Source organism: Dama dama, chromosome 20, assembly GCF_033118175.1.
Source record: "Dama dama isolate Ldn47 chromosome 20, ASM3311817v1, whole genome shotgun sequence".
In the NCBI taxonomy this organism is placed as follows: domain Eukaryota; kingdom Metazoa; phylum Chordata; class Mammalia; order Artiodactyla; family Cervidae; genus Dama; species Dama dama.
Genome location: NC_083700.1, coordinates 14,970,509 through 14,986,111, shown reverse-complemented (window position 1 = coordinate 14,986,111; position 15,603 = coordinate 14,970,509). Strand labels below are relative to the sequence as shown.

The 15,603-nt window shown below is 42.6% G+C and overlaps 2 protein-coding genes across 5 annotated transcripts in view; one reads left to right on the top strand and one right to left on the bottom strand.

Moving 5' to 3' along the window:
• Positions 1–4,878: 4,878 nt before the first annotated feature.
• The window catches only part of LOC133040594 (SLAM family member 5-like), a 30,568-nt gene continuing 19,843 nt past the window's right edge, over positions 4,879–15,603 (bottom strand). For 3 of the 4 annotated variants that reach the window (XM_061120495.1, XM_061120494.1, XM_061120497.1), the window contains 4 exons: positions 9,762–10,058; positions 8,050–8,178; positions 7,768–7,853; positions 4,879–7,498 (listed from right to left, as the gene is read on the bottom strand). In XM_061120495.1, the coding sequence (XP_060976478.1) occupies positions 7,406–7,498; positions 7,768–7,853; positions 8,050–8,178; positions 9,762–10,058 (605 nt within the window). In that variant the 3' untranslated portion in view covers positions 4,879–7,405. The remainder of the gene's footprint in view (positions 7,499–7,767; positions 7,854–8,049; positions 8,179–9,761; positions 10,059–15,603) is intronic. The other variant, XM_061120496.1, reaches the window with a different exon arrangement.
• Positions 14,696–15,259, top strand: LOC133040095 (U6 snRNA-associated Sm-like protein LSm3). The gene has a single exon (XM_061119841.1). The coding sequence runs from the start codon at positions 14,728–14,730 to the stop codon at positions 15,034–15,036; it is 309 nt and encodes a 102-aa protein (XP_060975824.1). The 5' UTR covers positions 14,696–14,727; the 3' UTR covers positions 15,037–15,259.

Sequence of the window (15,603 nt, the reverse complement as noted above, 5' to 3'; positions counted from 1 at the left end):
AACTCAGATTACTATGATATTGAATGGTTTGCCTTGGAAATGAACAGAGATCATTCTGTCGTTTTTGAGATTGCATCCAAGTACTGCATTTCGGACTCTTTTGTTGACTATGATGGCTACTCCATTTCTTCTAAGGGATTCTTGCCCACAGTAGTGGATATAATGATCATCTGAGATTCAACCATTCCAGTTCATCTTAGTTCGCTGATTCCTAAAATGTCGATGTTCACTCTTGCCATCTCCTGTTTGACCACTTCCACTTTGCCTTGACTCATGGACCTAACATTCCAGGTTCCTATGCAATATTGTTATTTACAGCACTGGACTTTACTTCCATCACCAGACACATCCACGACTGGGTGTTGTTTTTGCTTTGGCTCTGTCTCTTCATTCTTTCTCGAGTTAATTCTCCACTGATCTCCAGTAGCATACTGGGCACCTACCGACTTGGGGAGTTCATCCTTCAGTGTCCTATCTTTTTGCCTTTTCATACTGTTCATGGGGTTCTCAAGGCAGGAATACTGAAGTGGTTTTCCATTCCCTTCTCCAGTGGACCACACTTTGTCAGAACTCTCCACGATGACCCGTCCATCTTGGATGGCCCTACATGACAAGGCTCATAATTTCCTTGAGTTAGAGAAGGCTGTGGTCCATGTGATCAGATTAGTTAGTTTTCTGTGATTGTGATTTTCAGTCCCTCTGCCCTCTGATGGGGAAGGATAAGAGGCTTATGAAAGCTTCCTGATGGGATAGACTGACTGAGGGTGATACTGGGTCTTCTTCTGATGGGCGGAGCCATGCCCAGTAAATCTTTAATCCAATTTTCTGTTGATGGGTGGAGCTGTGTTCCCTCCCTGTTATTTACCTGGGGCCAAATTATGGTGGAGGTAATGAAGATTATGGTGGAGGTAATGAAGATAATGGTGACTTCCCTCAAAATATCCCATGCATGTACTCTTACAGTCCATACTCCCAATCCTGCAGCAAGCCACCACCAACCCACGTCTTTGCTGGAGACTCCTGGGCACTCACAGGCAAGTCTCCTGTAGGGTCACTGTTCCTTTCTTCTGGGTCCTGGTGCACAAAGTTCTGTTGTGCCCTCAAAGAGTCTATTTCCCAGTCCTATGTAAATTCTGGCAGCTCTATGGTGGAGTTACTGGCGACCGCCTCCAAGAAGACTTATGCCATATGAACACCCAGAGCTCCTGTCCCTGTGGCAGATCACTGCCGACACGTACCTCCACAGGAGACACTCAAACACAGCCCTGTTTCAGTCTCTGTGGGGTCCCTGGGTCCTGGTGCACACGAGGTTTGTTTAAGCCCTCTGAGCATCTCTGGTGGGAATGGGGTTTGATTCTAAATGCGAATTCGCCCCTCCTACTGTCTTGCTGGGGCTTCTCCTTTGCGCTTGGACCTGGGGTATCTCCTCTCGGCCGCTCGCAACTCCTTTGATTGTGTGGATCACGATAAACTGTGGAAAATTCTGAAAGAGATGGGAATACCAGACCACCTGACCTGCCTCTTGAGAAACCTGTATGCAGGTCAGGAAGCAACAGTTAGAACTGGACATGGGACAACAGACTGGTTCCAAATGGGAAAAGGAGTATGTCAAGGCTGTATATTGTCATCCTGCTTATTTAACTTCTATGCAGAGTACATCATGAGAAACGCTGGGCTGGAAGAAGCGCAAGCTGGAATCAAGATGGCTGGGAGAAGTATCAATAACCTCAGATATGCAGATGACACCACCTTTTTGGCAGAAAGTGAGGAAGAACTAAAGAGCCTCTTGATGAAAGTGAAAGAGGAGAGTGAAAAAGTTGGCTTAAAGCTCAACATTCAGAAAACTAAGATCATGGCATCTGGTCCCATCACTTCATGGCAAATAGATGGGGAAACAGTGGAAACAGTGGCTGACCTTATTTTGGGGGGCTCCAAAATCAATGCAGATGGTGACTGCAGCCATGAAATTAAAAGACTCTTACTCCTTGGAAGGAAAGTTATGACCAACCTAGAAAGCATATTAAAAGGCAGAGACATTACCTTGCCAACAGAGGTTCATCTCGTCAAAGCTACAGTTTTTCCAGTGGTCTTGTATGGATGTGAGAGTTGGACTCTAAAGAAAGCTGAGTGCTGAAGAATTGATGCTTTTGAACTGTGGTGTTGGAGAAGACTCTTGAGAGTCTCTTGGACTGCAGTGAGATCCAACCAGTCCATCTTAAAGGAAATCAGTCCTGAATGTTCATTGAAAGGACTGATGTTCAAGCTGAAACTTCAATACTTTGGCCACCTGATGCGAAGAGCTGACTCATTGAAAAGACCCTGATGCTGGGAAAGATTGAAGGTGAGAGAAGGGGACAACAGAGGAAGAGATGTTTGGATGGCATCACCGACTCAATGGACTTGAGTTTGAGAAAACTCCGGGAGTTGGTGATGGACAGGGAGGCCTGGAGTGCTGCAGAGAGTCGGACATGACTGAGCAACTGAACTGAACTGAACTAACTACTAACTGTGAATATAGATAATTTTTTTTTTTACTACGTTTATCTTTTACCTTTCTTCCTGGTTTTCTGTATGGATGATTTCCTATCTTTTCTATATATCTGCCTTTGCTGATTAGATTTTTCCTTTTGTAGTTTTTATATTTCTAGTTGTGGTCTTTTCTTATTTTGCTTAGAGAAGTTCCTTTAACATTTGTTGTAAAGCTGGTTTGTTGGTGCTGAACTCTTTTAGAACTTGCTTGCCTACAAAACTTTTGATTTCTCCATCAAATCTGAGTGAGAGCCTTACCAGGTAACATGTTCTTGGTTGTAGGATTTCCCCTTTCTTCACTTTGTCATGCCACACCCTCTGACCAACAATTTCTGCTGAAAAATCAACTGATAGTCTTACGTGATTTCCTCTGCACATAACTTGTTGCCTTTTCCTTGTTGCTTTTAATAGTCTCTTTTTATCTTTAATTTTTTCTGTTTTAATTACTGTATGTCTTGGTGTAATTTTCTTTGGGTTATCAACCTTGGTACTCTGTTCTTTCTGGAACTGGATGCGTGTGATATTTTTCAGATTAGGGAACTTTTCAGGTATTATGTCTTCAAGTATATTCTACAACCCTTTCTCTTTCTTTTATTCTTTTGGGACCCCCTGTAATGTGAATGCTAGTATGCTTGATGTTGTCTCAGAAGTCTCTTAAATGGTCTTAATTTAAATATTTTTCTTTTGTCTATTAAGCTTGAGTGATTTCTACTTTTCTCTTTCCCTGTTTGCTAAGTTTTTTGTAACATCTAATCTATTATTGACTCCTTATAGTGTAATTTTTAGTTCAGTTATTATGGTTTTCAGTTCTGTTTGGTTCTTTTTTAAAAAAATTATTTGTTCAATATCTCACTGTGTTCATGCATTTTTTTCTTCTGGACTAAAAATTATACTATAAGGAATCAACAATAGGTTAGAACATTTAATGTTCATAGACCCTGTTCAGTTTAAATATATAAAGATGTACTTTACTATTTTTATTCCCAAATAGTATCCCTTCATGTAGATAGACTATAATTTATTTAGTCAATATAATATAGTGGTCAAGATCAGGGACCTTAGAATCTGACTCCAACATTTGAATCATAGCTCTGCCCACCTAATAGCTATGTGACCTGGGGCAAGTTTATTAACTTATCAGTGTTGCAGTTTCCTGGGAATAATAATGATATTTGTATACTAGCATTTGCAGGTTACTTTTTGAGACTTGACTTGCATACTTGTTTTAGAGGACAGCCTAGATTAGGTACATCTCGCCTCAATCTTATGATGAGTGCTATAGGTAAAACAGATCGAGAAGGAGTGAGGAGGTGCCAGAAGAAGGGCGCTGTATTAAATAGGGGGGATAGGGAGACAAAATTTGTGAAAAGACCTGAAGAAGGTACGGGGATGAGGCATATAGATGCTGGAATAAGAGAATTCTAGGCAGAAACAAAGACTCTGAGGCAGGAGCATGACTGTTGTATTAAAGGTATAGAAAAAAGCCCAATTGTCCTAGAGTGGATTAAGGAAAGAGGGGAGTGTGGGAGATGGGGTCAGTGGTGTAGGGCCTTGCAGGAAAAGTGGGAGTGAAAGAAGAATACTCAGCTAAGGAGTAATGAAACGAAACATGTTTGAAGGGATCACTCTTGATGGTATTTTGTGAATAGTCTTTAAGGGACCAAGAACAGAAACAGAGAGACTGTGAGACTATTGCAGTAGTGCAGACGAGAGATGATTGTCATATTGGATCAAGTGGGTAGTGACAGGTAGTTATATTATGTGTATGTGTTTATATATACAATGAAAAGATAATCAGTATTTGCTGAGAGAGTTTGGGGTATAAAAAAAGAATGAAGTCAAGGGTGACACCAAGGTTTGGTAGCCAGAACAAAAGGAAGGAGAGAGGTAATATTTACTGACTGGATGTATATGGAAAGTATGTTTAGCGAGTTCAAATTTAAACATTCTAGACATCCAAATGAAGATGTCATGTAAGTAACAGATATTTTAGGTAGACAATGTGGTTAAAAGAATAAGGGAATGGAATACGAGAAACTTAATGAGGATTATCTCAAAGGCACATGGTGATTGGTTGGGTGTCTGGGATGAGGGAAAGGAGTCAAAATGAATGAAATTATGATTCCCTGTGACACAAACCATTTACACTCAGGAGACTTTGTGGAAGTACTTAATATCTGTGGATTATATGTCTTCATCTGTATGATAGAGATCTTTGCTCACATAACTTTTTTTCACACTTTATTTTTTTTTCATTTATTTTTATTAGTTGGAGGCTAATTACTTTACAATATTGTTGGCTGCTATCCAAAAATATATGGCTCACAGAATTTTTAAAGGCATAAACGAGAGACTTATGGAAACTTTATTGAATGTTGAATGATTTTATGAATAACATTGCAAAAGGGAAGCTGGTCTGAAGATGAGGTGATGACACCCATACATACCTTACAAGGAAAGACCAAGACCCAAGGGGCAGAAACGTCTTCTCTTAAAATGTCTCATCTGCATCAGAAGTCAAGGTCTCTCATTCTATGTTTCCCACCCACCAAGGCCACATTATCCACTTGAGGAGTAATTCCTTTTTAACTACCAGCTGCTCCATATCAATGAGGATACTAAGGCACCTCAGTCAGAGTCTGGGGTCCTTCGGAGAGAAAAAAATTGAAGGATATTCCCACCTGAATACTCGAGAATTCCAAAGTCTTCAGTGACTAATGTTGAAGCGGTAAGCTGTGAACTTTGTTAGATTAAGGTTTTGCTGTACCACCAACTAGTTTGAGATATTGATTTTCTGTCCTGCACAATAGGAATAATAATACCAAACTTAGAGTGTCATTGTAAGAATTAGAAGAATAATATTTCTAAAATGCATGGAACAAACCCTGGTTCATTACAGGTTCAGAAAAAAACCAGGTCCCTTCATTTTATTTTTCTCTAATTTTGGTGGGGTGGGAATGACTCTTGGGCTTATGGGCACTGATGCCCAGCCATGATCAGTTACCTGAGAAGTCCATGAGGAGATGGAGCCTATCTCTCCCTCAGTTTTCTGCTCCACCTGAGGGACAGGAGATCAGAAATGGTGTCCTATTACAGATCCCCCGCCTCCTCCCTCACCTGTTCACCATCCAGCAGGCTCTTAGTATTGCTCACAATGCTCAAGCCCTCAGCAGGGACCACGTTTAGACAGTCTGAAGGCAGATATGAGGCAGCTGAACTGAACTGAGCAAGGAGGAGAACCAAGTGACCCAGGAATCTGGGCCAGATGAGAAGCCACAGCAGCTCACAGTACTAGATTGAGCCCACTTCTGACCCAAGAGCTGGGGCCCAAGGCAGGAAGCAGGGGCTTCTAAGAATTGAGGACCTCCAGAGAAAGTAGAAGCTCCCCCACACCAAAGTGCAGCTGAAACAGGTCTTTGGGCAGTGTGAGGCTGTTGGTGGAGTGGGGATGTCCCTGCCTCCAACGTCTGGGACAGGTGGGGTTGCTGGAGGTCATCATGTCCATCTTTGATTCCCTGTAGATTCACTACCAGAAAAATCTTCAGCAATCTTCTTTGGGGCTCAGTCTGCTGTGTCCCCTGGGAGTTGGGAAGAAGTGTTGCTCAGACCTTTCACAGGCAGAGGGGTGTGTCCTTGTCTCCTTGGCACTGGTTTCCTGTGGCCCCAACACCCTCCTGAGGAAGCCCTAGGTGAGTCTAGCAGGGAAGACTCATGACCAATCTCACGGCCGACTGTGGCAGGGCCTCAGTTATGTGTTTGAAAAGGTCAGTATGGGAGAGACCATGTCGAAACCTCTGTGTACCAGACAGGCATCACGGAACATGTGGTTAGGAAGAGGGCTTTGGGCAGGATGGTAGGGTTCCAGTAGTCAGGGGTGGGAGCAAGGAGCAGGGAAAGAGAACCATCATTCCTGACAGAGGGATGTGAGTGAGTAAAAAAGAGGCTGACCTAGAGACTGAAGCCAGCAGTCTCTTCAATAGAAGCAACTGGAGAGGTCTGGTTCAGATCTTCCCACCAAATTCACTCTTCCTATCCCCTGGAGGCCTTATCAAGGATGGTCAGAGGATACTGACATCCATCTTCATGACCAAGTACTCCTATCCCAGAAAGGGACAGGCTGGAGCTATTTTTCTAAGAATGCAACTCCTGACTTTGAGGTTCTAGGATTCTTTTCTGAGAAACATAAGTCTTGGAAGGGGGTGAAGTGGTACAGATTCCTCTTTCAACTTTAAAGGAAGGTGGGTTTGGGGCCCTTGGGCTGAGTTGAGGCCAAAGTCCAGGTGAACACAAGTAGCCAAGAATAAGGTATATAATGTACACTACACACTCTTCCCCATACAAGTGTACTGTGGGACACACAGACTTCGCCCCGTGTGAGGCACAGAGAAAGCCTCAGGCCAGTCCTCTGTGGGCTCCCACCTATATGTGCTGCTTCCATGGACCCCCAACTCAGCATCCAACACCAAGGTCCTAATTCCTTCCTCTGTGGTGTGAACCATCTCCACACAGACCCCATGCCTGGAATCATGTTCTCAGAAAGATACACACCAACCACACATCAGAGGCTGTGGGGATTAACACAGTCAGGAAGGTCCTCTTTGGGAAACTTCAGGAAGAGAGGGGTCAGAAGTTGAGTCAATGGCAGAGGAGTGCTTGTTCTGCAGCTGTGAGGATCCTGAGTGGGAGGCAGCATGGAGGGGCATCAGAGGAAGTGGTAGGACCACATATGTCCAGGTAACGGTGGCCAGGAGGATCAGAGTACAGCAAACCAAAGGCAGCTGGAACTGGACCAGAGAGGTGGAAGAGGCAGGTGTCTGCAGGGGTCAAGCTCCTGGTGGAGGTGTCCTAGGAATGTCAGTTCTTCTGTTTCCTCCAATTAAATTATCTTCACAGCATGACCTGGCTTACAGACCTCACTGTAGATAGTAGTGAGAGGTATCCGTTCTTTCAGATGCTGTTCTCTGATAACCTGGAAATGCAAGACAAAGGGTTCCTAAAATAGCTGAGGGATAGAGGAGCCCTAGAAGGACCAGAATAGAACCAGTGGATGACATGCAATGCTTATGAATTCCCCTAAGTGCCCAGCATTATATTGATCCCAAGTGCAAATTTTCTTAGTTAACACTGTTGATTGGAAAGTGTTAAAGAGGCAGTAGGAACAGAAACATCAGTGACAAGATTTGACAAACCCAGGCTAGGCAGTGAGAGACCTGGGAGAGCACAGTGCCCAGCTCTCACCTTGTTCGAGCTCTGTTGAGATTCCTGCTGGCTCAGCTCTGCATACTGGATGCTATCATCATCATCATCATCTTGTGATCTTGCACCTGAGAGACAGGTAGAGTGGAGCTTGAATCTGAGCCTTGGAAATTTGTACCCTCACTCACTTTTATGGACACAGACCATGGCCAGACCTACTAAGCCCTCTGCAGGGACATTCCCAGGCAACAAACTGTAGGAGAAACGATATCAAGAATGCAGTGAGAAAGAGAGGTATGTGGGCATGGAAGAAGGGAAACCTGCCTCTTCCAGTCTCCATCTTCTTCCTACGTGTCTTCCAAAGGTACAGTCCGCCTCCGAGGATCAATAACACAGCTGCGACTGCCCGAAGGATGCCTGGCAGGAGGTCAGCATTGACCTGTTTGGCTGAATCTGTTTTCCTCAAACACAGAGGGCAAATAAATTAAAGTCAAGAGAGAACTTGAGATATTCACTGCCAAAGGAAGATAGACAACAGGTGGAGAAGTCTAAAGAGTCCTGGTTTAGAAGCTGAAGAGGGAGGAGTATAGCAGTTTCATTCCTTCAACCAGGTCCTAAGCTCCTGCTTGGTGACAGGGGCACTGAGATGAGTAAGATGGAGTGGAGAGGACTGAGAAAATATCAGTCTGCTAGACAGAGGGATTGCAGTAGAACAGAGCTTTACCCATTGCACAGAGGTCCTCAGGGAAGGCCTCCCAGAGGAGCTGATGCATAAACTGACCTTGAGTGATGAGTAGCAGTTTCCCAGATATTCAAGGTGGGCACAGTATTCCAGGAAGGAAGGATACCACATTTGGGAAATGGCAGCCCCTGGGAGTTGCCAGCACCTTATTGCAGCAGGCAGGACTGGGCAGGGAATAAGATGTTGGTGAGGGGGATTAGTGAGGGTTTGTGGGTAATGTTGAGTATTGAAAATTACCTGACACTCTAGCCTTGTGGTAGAGAGGTCCAATTAACAGATGTTTTAAGTGATCCTGAAATTTCAGACCCCTGCACCAGATCATGAAGGATGGTTTACAGACAGTGAGACCGCACACAGGATAAGGTTATTCATTCATTCAATGCAACTTTGATTACATAAACTTTGGCCAGAAGTTTGTGCTTGCACAGGGATTCAAAGGAGAACAAAACGTGGCTCCTGCCTTTATAGTGTTCCTGACCACGGAGGAGACAAATCCAAAACAGATAATCACCACTCAGTATGGGGGTGGCCACAGACACCCTGAGGCAGTCGATGCCTGAAGGCAGGATGGCTACATTATTGCGGGGCTCTGTGCAAAATGAAAAGGCAGACTCCTTGTTAAAAAATTATTAAAATTTCAAGACATCAGTAGGTTTTTAGACAAATTAGCAGATTTTTAGACCAATCTTGGGGCCTATTGTAGGGTGTGAATGCATTTTCACATGCCCACATATCTGCAGTGGCTGAGGAGAATCCTCCATGAAGAATAAGACAGGAGGTCAAGGACACAGGGTGAAGAAGGGCTGATGGTCAAGGAAACAACATGTCCAGAGGTGCAAAAACTTGCAAAAGCAAGGCACATTCTGGAACGACAAACAAATTCAGTGGTAAGTGTATAAATAAGATCAGAAATGTGGACAGAGGAGCCTTTGAGCCCCTCTAGGACATTCCACAGGAAGTCATGGGAGTCAGACTTGAAGAAAAGCCACAAATGACCCAGTGTGATTACTTTCCTAAAGACCATGCTGAATGCACAGTGAATGTTGGATAGTGGTGGAGAGAGGTACTCAAAACTACTACCTGGACTAGCAGGGACAAGCAGCTTAGAGTAGGTCATGGGTGTGAGACACGCTGAAAAGCAAAACTAAGCTGGCTGTTTTTCCTAGACTCCTGTATGAAGTGGCCAGATAGAAAGCAGTGCTAACAAAATGGTGGGAAGAAAAGCTCTGAACCCCCAGACCTCAGTGCTATCTGATTCTGAAAGCGCTCCTCCCCTCTGGCAGATTGCACTCACCATGGACGCAGACTCTCCCAAGGTCGAAGGAGGCAGTTTTATTTCCCACTGGGTTGCTGACCACACAGACAAGGCTGATATTGGACTGGTCTTTAGGCAAGCTCACAGCCAGGGTGCATGAGTTGGAGGCTGGTTCTAATGTCCTTCTCTGCTCCCATTCTTCGGGGAGGCCCTTGTTCTCCCAGGTCACATTCAGGTCTTCTGTGGCCCCAGAGACTCTGCACTCCAGGGTGACGTTGCACCGGTCTGGTGTGATGGATGCTGACCCCATCAGAATCTGGGGAAAGGGCACAGGCTCTGTGGTAGGAGGCAACAAAAGAATAAAACTTCACAGATGTGGAAAACATTACATGCCACAGTTTAATATCTATTACCTCATTGTAGCCAAAGCGTATAAGGAAGCCTTATAAAGAAAGTGAGTGAGCAAGTGATAGTCGCTCAGTCATGTCTGACTCTCTGCGTTCCCATGGACTGTAGCCTGCCAGTCACCTCTGTCCATGGAATTTTCCAGGCAAGAACAATGGAATGGGCTGCCATTTCCTTCTCCTATAAAGAAAGTAGGTGCATTTTATACTTAAAACATAATTTTCCTAAAGCTAAATATTCACCAAGAGCTTGGAATGGGGCCATTGGGTTAGGCCCTATGTAATTTCACTAGATTTCACAAGACTTAAGAATCATCCACAAGAAAATAAAATTTGGATTCCATTTTCTTAGGGCCTATGATTTTTTAAAAATTGGATTTTTCCCAGAAGAGAAAGAAGCTTGTGAGCTTGGGACAGAAGGGCTTGTTCTGGTTCATGACCTGTGTCTCCAGCTGAGATGAAGCATGGGGCAGCACAGCTCTTATGGGGAAGGACATCTCGTTAGTTCTAGAAGGCCAGAGAAAAGCACTAGGCTTCCAAAAGTAGAGAGACATTTGTGGGAGATGCAGTGGTAGCAACTAGGACTGACAATTCCATATGTGGTTAGAACATGCCACTGAACTTGTGGTACAGACAGGAAGAAAAGTGATAGATTTACAAGCTGCCTTAGAAATCCCACAGGGACTTATGAGTTGTCTTCTCCATAGAAGGATATTTCCCTATGCAGGGAGGATCTTTAGAAAAAGACAGTGTTCACTAAATGGGTTCCTTAAGAAGCATTGCAGTGTAAACTTTCTCTATGCTTTATGTAGCATTTAGGAGCTAAAGTGTGGTGTATTTTCTGAGTGAGGCCATTAATGGATTGGCTCTGAGCAAGAAGACAGTGTACAGGGGATAATAACTACACTTGGATTTCCAAATCATGATAGAATAATAGCCCCTCAAAGATGTCTGTGTCTTAATCCCTGGAACCTGTGGCTATGTTACATTACATGAAAAAGGGGAATTAAGGTAGCAGATAGAATTAAGGATGCTAATCAGCTGACCTTAAAATAGTGAGATTATTCTGAAATATCTGGATGGGCAAAATGCAACCATAAGTTTCCTTGAAAGAGAAAGAAGGCACGGATGCCAGCAAGATGCCAAGGCATATGATTTAATAGCTATCCATGGTCAGAAATACCTCTATGAGATCTTCAGAGTTCAGTTGGGGGATTCCAGCACTTTGATGAACCAAAAATCCTAGTTCAGCCACAGGGCAAGTGTAAGAAGAACAGTTTCACTTTACCTCATCACCTTGATCCCATGCCAGCATGACTCAGTGCTGAGAGAGATGCCTCTAGACTGTGACTTTTCCCACAGGAGAAAGAGGGAATGAAGCGACAGTCTAGCTTCCCCATAATTTGTGAGACAATGCCTGGGAAGCTGGCTTCTGTCTCACTGCACCCAGAACAGTGAGAACATTATTCAAAGGTGCATGCATGTGTGCTAAGTCACTTCAGTTGTGTCCGACTCTTTGCAAACCTATGGACTGTAGCCCACCAGGCTCCTCTGTCCATGGGATTCTCCAGGAAAGAATACTGGACTGGACTGCCATGCCCTTCTCCAGGGGATCTTCCCAATCCAGGGATCGAACCCACATCTCTTATGTCTCCGGCATTGGCAGGTGGGTTCTTTACCAAGCAAATGTAACTGGAAGGGGATTGCAGCAGCTGGGACACATGGCCCTGAAAACCATTTCTCACATATACCCCCAGATGGTGGTCAATGCAACCCTATACCCAGAACCTCACTTACTCCTGCAGCCAACATCCCACATGCCTCTACAGCTGAAGCCTCACATTTTGTTGAGCTTTACAGTGAATGTCTCCCCGCCCCACCCCCCCCAAAGCCAGCTCTAAAATACTGGAAGAAGAGACTGCTTATTCAAATACACAGACACCCGTGCAAGGCTACTAGAATGGAGGATCAGGGAAACATGGCAATACCAAAGGAGCAAAACTAACTCCAATAACAAACCTCAAAGAAATAGAGATCTAGAAAATGCCTAACAAAGAATTCAATATAATAATGTTAAATAAGCTCAGCAAGCTACCAAATAACACAGACAGACCACTAAGTAAAATTTGGAAAATAATTTGTGACCAAAATGAGAAGTCCAACACAGAGATGGGAACCATTCAGAAGAACCAAACAGAAATTTTGGAACTAAAGATACGACTGTGTTAAAAATTCAATAAAGGGTCTCATCAGCAGACTTGATCAAGCATAAGAAACAACCGGCAAAGTCAAAGATAGAGCATTTGAAATTATACGGTCAGGGCAGGAAAAGTAAAAAGAGTGAAAAAAGTTTATGGGATACCACAGGAAAATCAATACACACATTATGGGAGTTCCAAAGAGAAGACAAAGAAAAAAAGTAGAAAGCTTATTTAAAGAAATTATGGCTGAAAAATTCCTAAGTTTGGGCAAGTAAATGTACATTCAGATTCATGAAGCCCAAAGGTTCCATGATGGTTTAATCAAAGAAGTGTAATTCAAGACATGTAATAATTGAATATTCAAAAGTCAAAGAGAAAGACAGACTTTTGAATATAGCAAGAGAAAAGCATCATATACAAGGGAATCTCTATAAGAATATCATCAAAGGAAGAGGAGGAAAAGAAGGAGGAGGAGGGAGAAGGGCGAAGAGAAGAAATAGCAGCACCAGCTAACATCTATGGTCATCAATCCTCCAGGGTTGTTTTAAGTGCTTTACATGTATTAGCTTATTACAAAAACTCTAGTGAAAGATACTCTAGTGAAAGAGGACACTTAGGCACACCCAAATCGAGTAAACAGAGATCCCATGGCCAATAGCAGCAGAGTCAGGAAGGTTATTCTTGAGGTTACCAACAAGACAGTGTTCATGTCCTTAGATGCTTTGTTAATGTCTCTTAGTACTATTATTGAGTTCTCGAGCATGGTCACCTCTAGAAGTGGTGCCTTACTCAATTCAATGCAATGGCTATAACCATTAAGGCCAGAGTGGGGGAGATGCAGAAGGATTTTCACTCAGAATGGGCAGAAGAAAGTGAGACTGCCATAAAAATTTGTTGACAATTGCTTAAAGCAACATGACATGGCTTGGAGAGTTTGGTAATTAGCGTCGGCAAAAGTATCCCTTTATTATGAGAGATACTTTTGACTGAGTAAGGGATATGGTCAGTGTTCTTTTCTACAATCATAGTTACAGCCACCAGCCACCAGAAGTCTTTGCAGGTGACAAAAAAGCATGGGGAAGATGTCATTTGTTTAGCCTCTCTATATACCTGAATGACAGCTTCAACATCAGAACTTCTGTAGCTATAATGCAAGCTCTTGGAAGGGCGGGGCCATTTAGTCTTTGCCTGCACAGTGTCTAGAACTCAGCAGTCATTTAGATATATGACCTAATATTCATTTAAGAAGAATGATTATTAAGAGCCAATAAACCACATAAACCTCTGGCCTCTAGGCTTCGGGGATCAGAAAGGCTAGTGCTCTGGGTCCAGGCTCTGCCACTTCCTGGCTGGGTGATTACAGAAATCACTTAAGTATTCTAAACCTCAATTTCCTTACTTATAGAAAGAGAGAATTACAGCATATATTTCTTGGAGATATTTTGAAGATACGATTATGAGGTAAGAATTGAGAGTATGAACTGTGGAACAGACTTGCAAGGATTTTGAACTTTTGCCCTGTCCCTTAATTAGATATATGATCCTGGAGAAATTGTCTAAACTCACTGCATCTCAGTTTTCTCATCTGAAAAATGTGATAATAATAGTACTTACCTCATGGGATTTTTGTGAGGACTAAGTTAATACATATAAAGTGCTGAGAACAGTGTCTGGCATATAGGAAGTTCTGTTTAAATGTTCAGTCATAGAACGCTTTTAAAGCTCATGGCACACTGGGAATACTCAATTAGTGGTTGCTATAGTGTATTTCACTGGTAATAGTCAACATAGGCTGAAAGGAGGGGGCATCTACTGCGAAATGTGAATGAATTGCAAATTGCTACAAGTTATGATTTTAATAGTGCTACTGTCTGTTTCCTGTTAGTGACACTCTAAACTGTTCGCTCATCAAAAAAAAAAAAAAAAAAAAATCACTGGATTTCTCAGCAGAAACCTTATAGACCAAGGAAGAATGGAATGATGTATTCAAAGTACTGAAAAAACCCCACTGGCAACCAAGATTATTACACCTGGTAAGAATGTCCTTTAAAAAAGAAGAGGAGATAAAGACTCTCCAAGACAAGCAAAAATTGAGACAGTTTTTCATCATTAAACCTCACTTATATGCCAAAGGGAGCTCTTAATGTTGAAATAAAAAAATGCTAAAAGCATATAAAATAATATAAAAGTATAAGTCTCACTGACAAATAGTTAAATATAATATGCAATGTTGCAATAATATGTAATTATGGTGCAAGTCACTTTTTAACTTTGATATAACAGTTAAAGACAAAAGTATTGGCGTTGTGTTCTCGCGTTTCCAGAGGCCGGAGGCGGGGGTGGGGGGGGTGGGGTTCTCGTGCTCTTGCGAGAGGCGGGAAAGAGCGCAGGGTTTGAAAGATGGCGGACGACGTGGACCAGCAACAAACGACCAACACTGTGGAAGAGCCCCTGGATCTCATCCGGCTCAGCCTGGACGAGCGCATCTACGTGAAGATGAGAAATGACAGAGAGCTTCGAGGCAGGTTACATGCTTATGATCAGCATTTAAATATGATATTGGGAGATGTGGAAGAAACTGTGACAACTATAGAAATTGATGAAGAAACATATGAAGAGATATATAAATCAACAAAACGGAACATTCCGATGCTCTTTGTACGGGGAGATGGCGTTGTGCTAGTTGCCCCGCCACTGAGAGTTGGCTGAAACAGAGAATTTATCCTGTGTAGAAGATGGGCTATACTGTGTGATTGCGTCTTTGAATGTGGAAGATATTCAAAAGAGAGACCGATGTACATCTTGATACTAAGAAATAACCAAGAATTCTTCCACTCCTGACATAAGTTGATTTGTAGATAACTCACAAGTTCTTCAGCTAAACGGCATTTTTATTTTTCTCCAACCCTTCCAATAAATGTGATCGCCGTGATACAGAGCTTTTTCAGGAATTGATTTGCTCCACTGCTTTTTTGGACAATTTCTAGGTTTCTGCCTTTAAATTAAATGTGTTGTTTCCTTTTTTGGTTTTTTAAAAAAAAAAAAAAAGACAAAAGTATTCAGAATAACTATAATAGAAACATATGTTAATGAGTACAAGATATAAAAAAATTTAAATTGTGACATAATAACATAAAATATGTCTGTGTGTGGGTAGAAGTAAAAGTGCAGAGTTTTTGTATGTGATTGAAATTAAATTAGTTGTTCAAAATAGGCTACTATAAATATGTTTTATCTAAGCTGCATGGTAACCACAAAAAGTATACCTAAAAAAGA

Bases quoted from the DNA above. Each gene is read 5' to 3' on its own strand.
- LOC133040095 (XM_061119841.1), top strand. From the start codon at position 14,728: ATGGCGGACGACGTGGACCAGCAACAAACGACCAACACTGTGGAAGAG.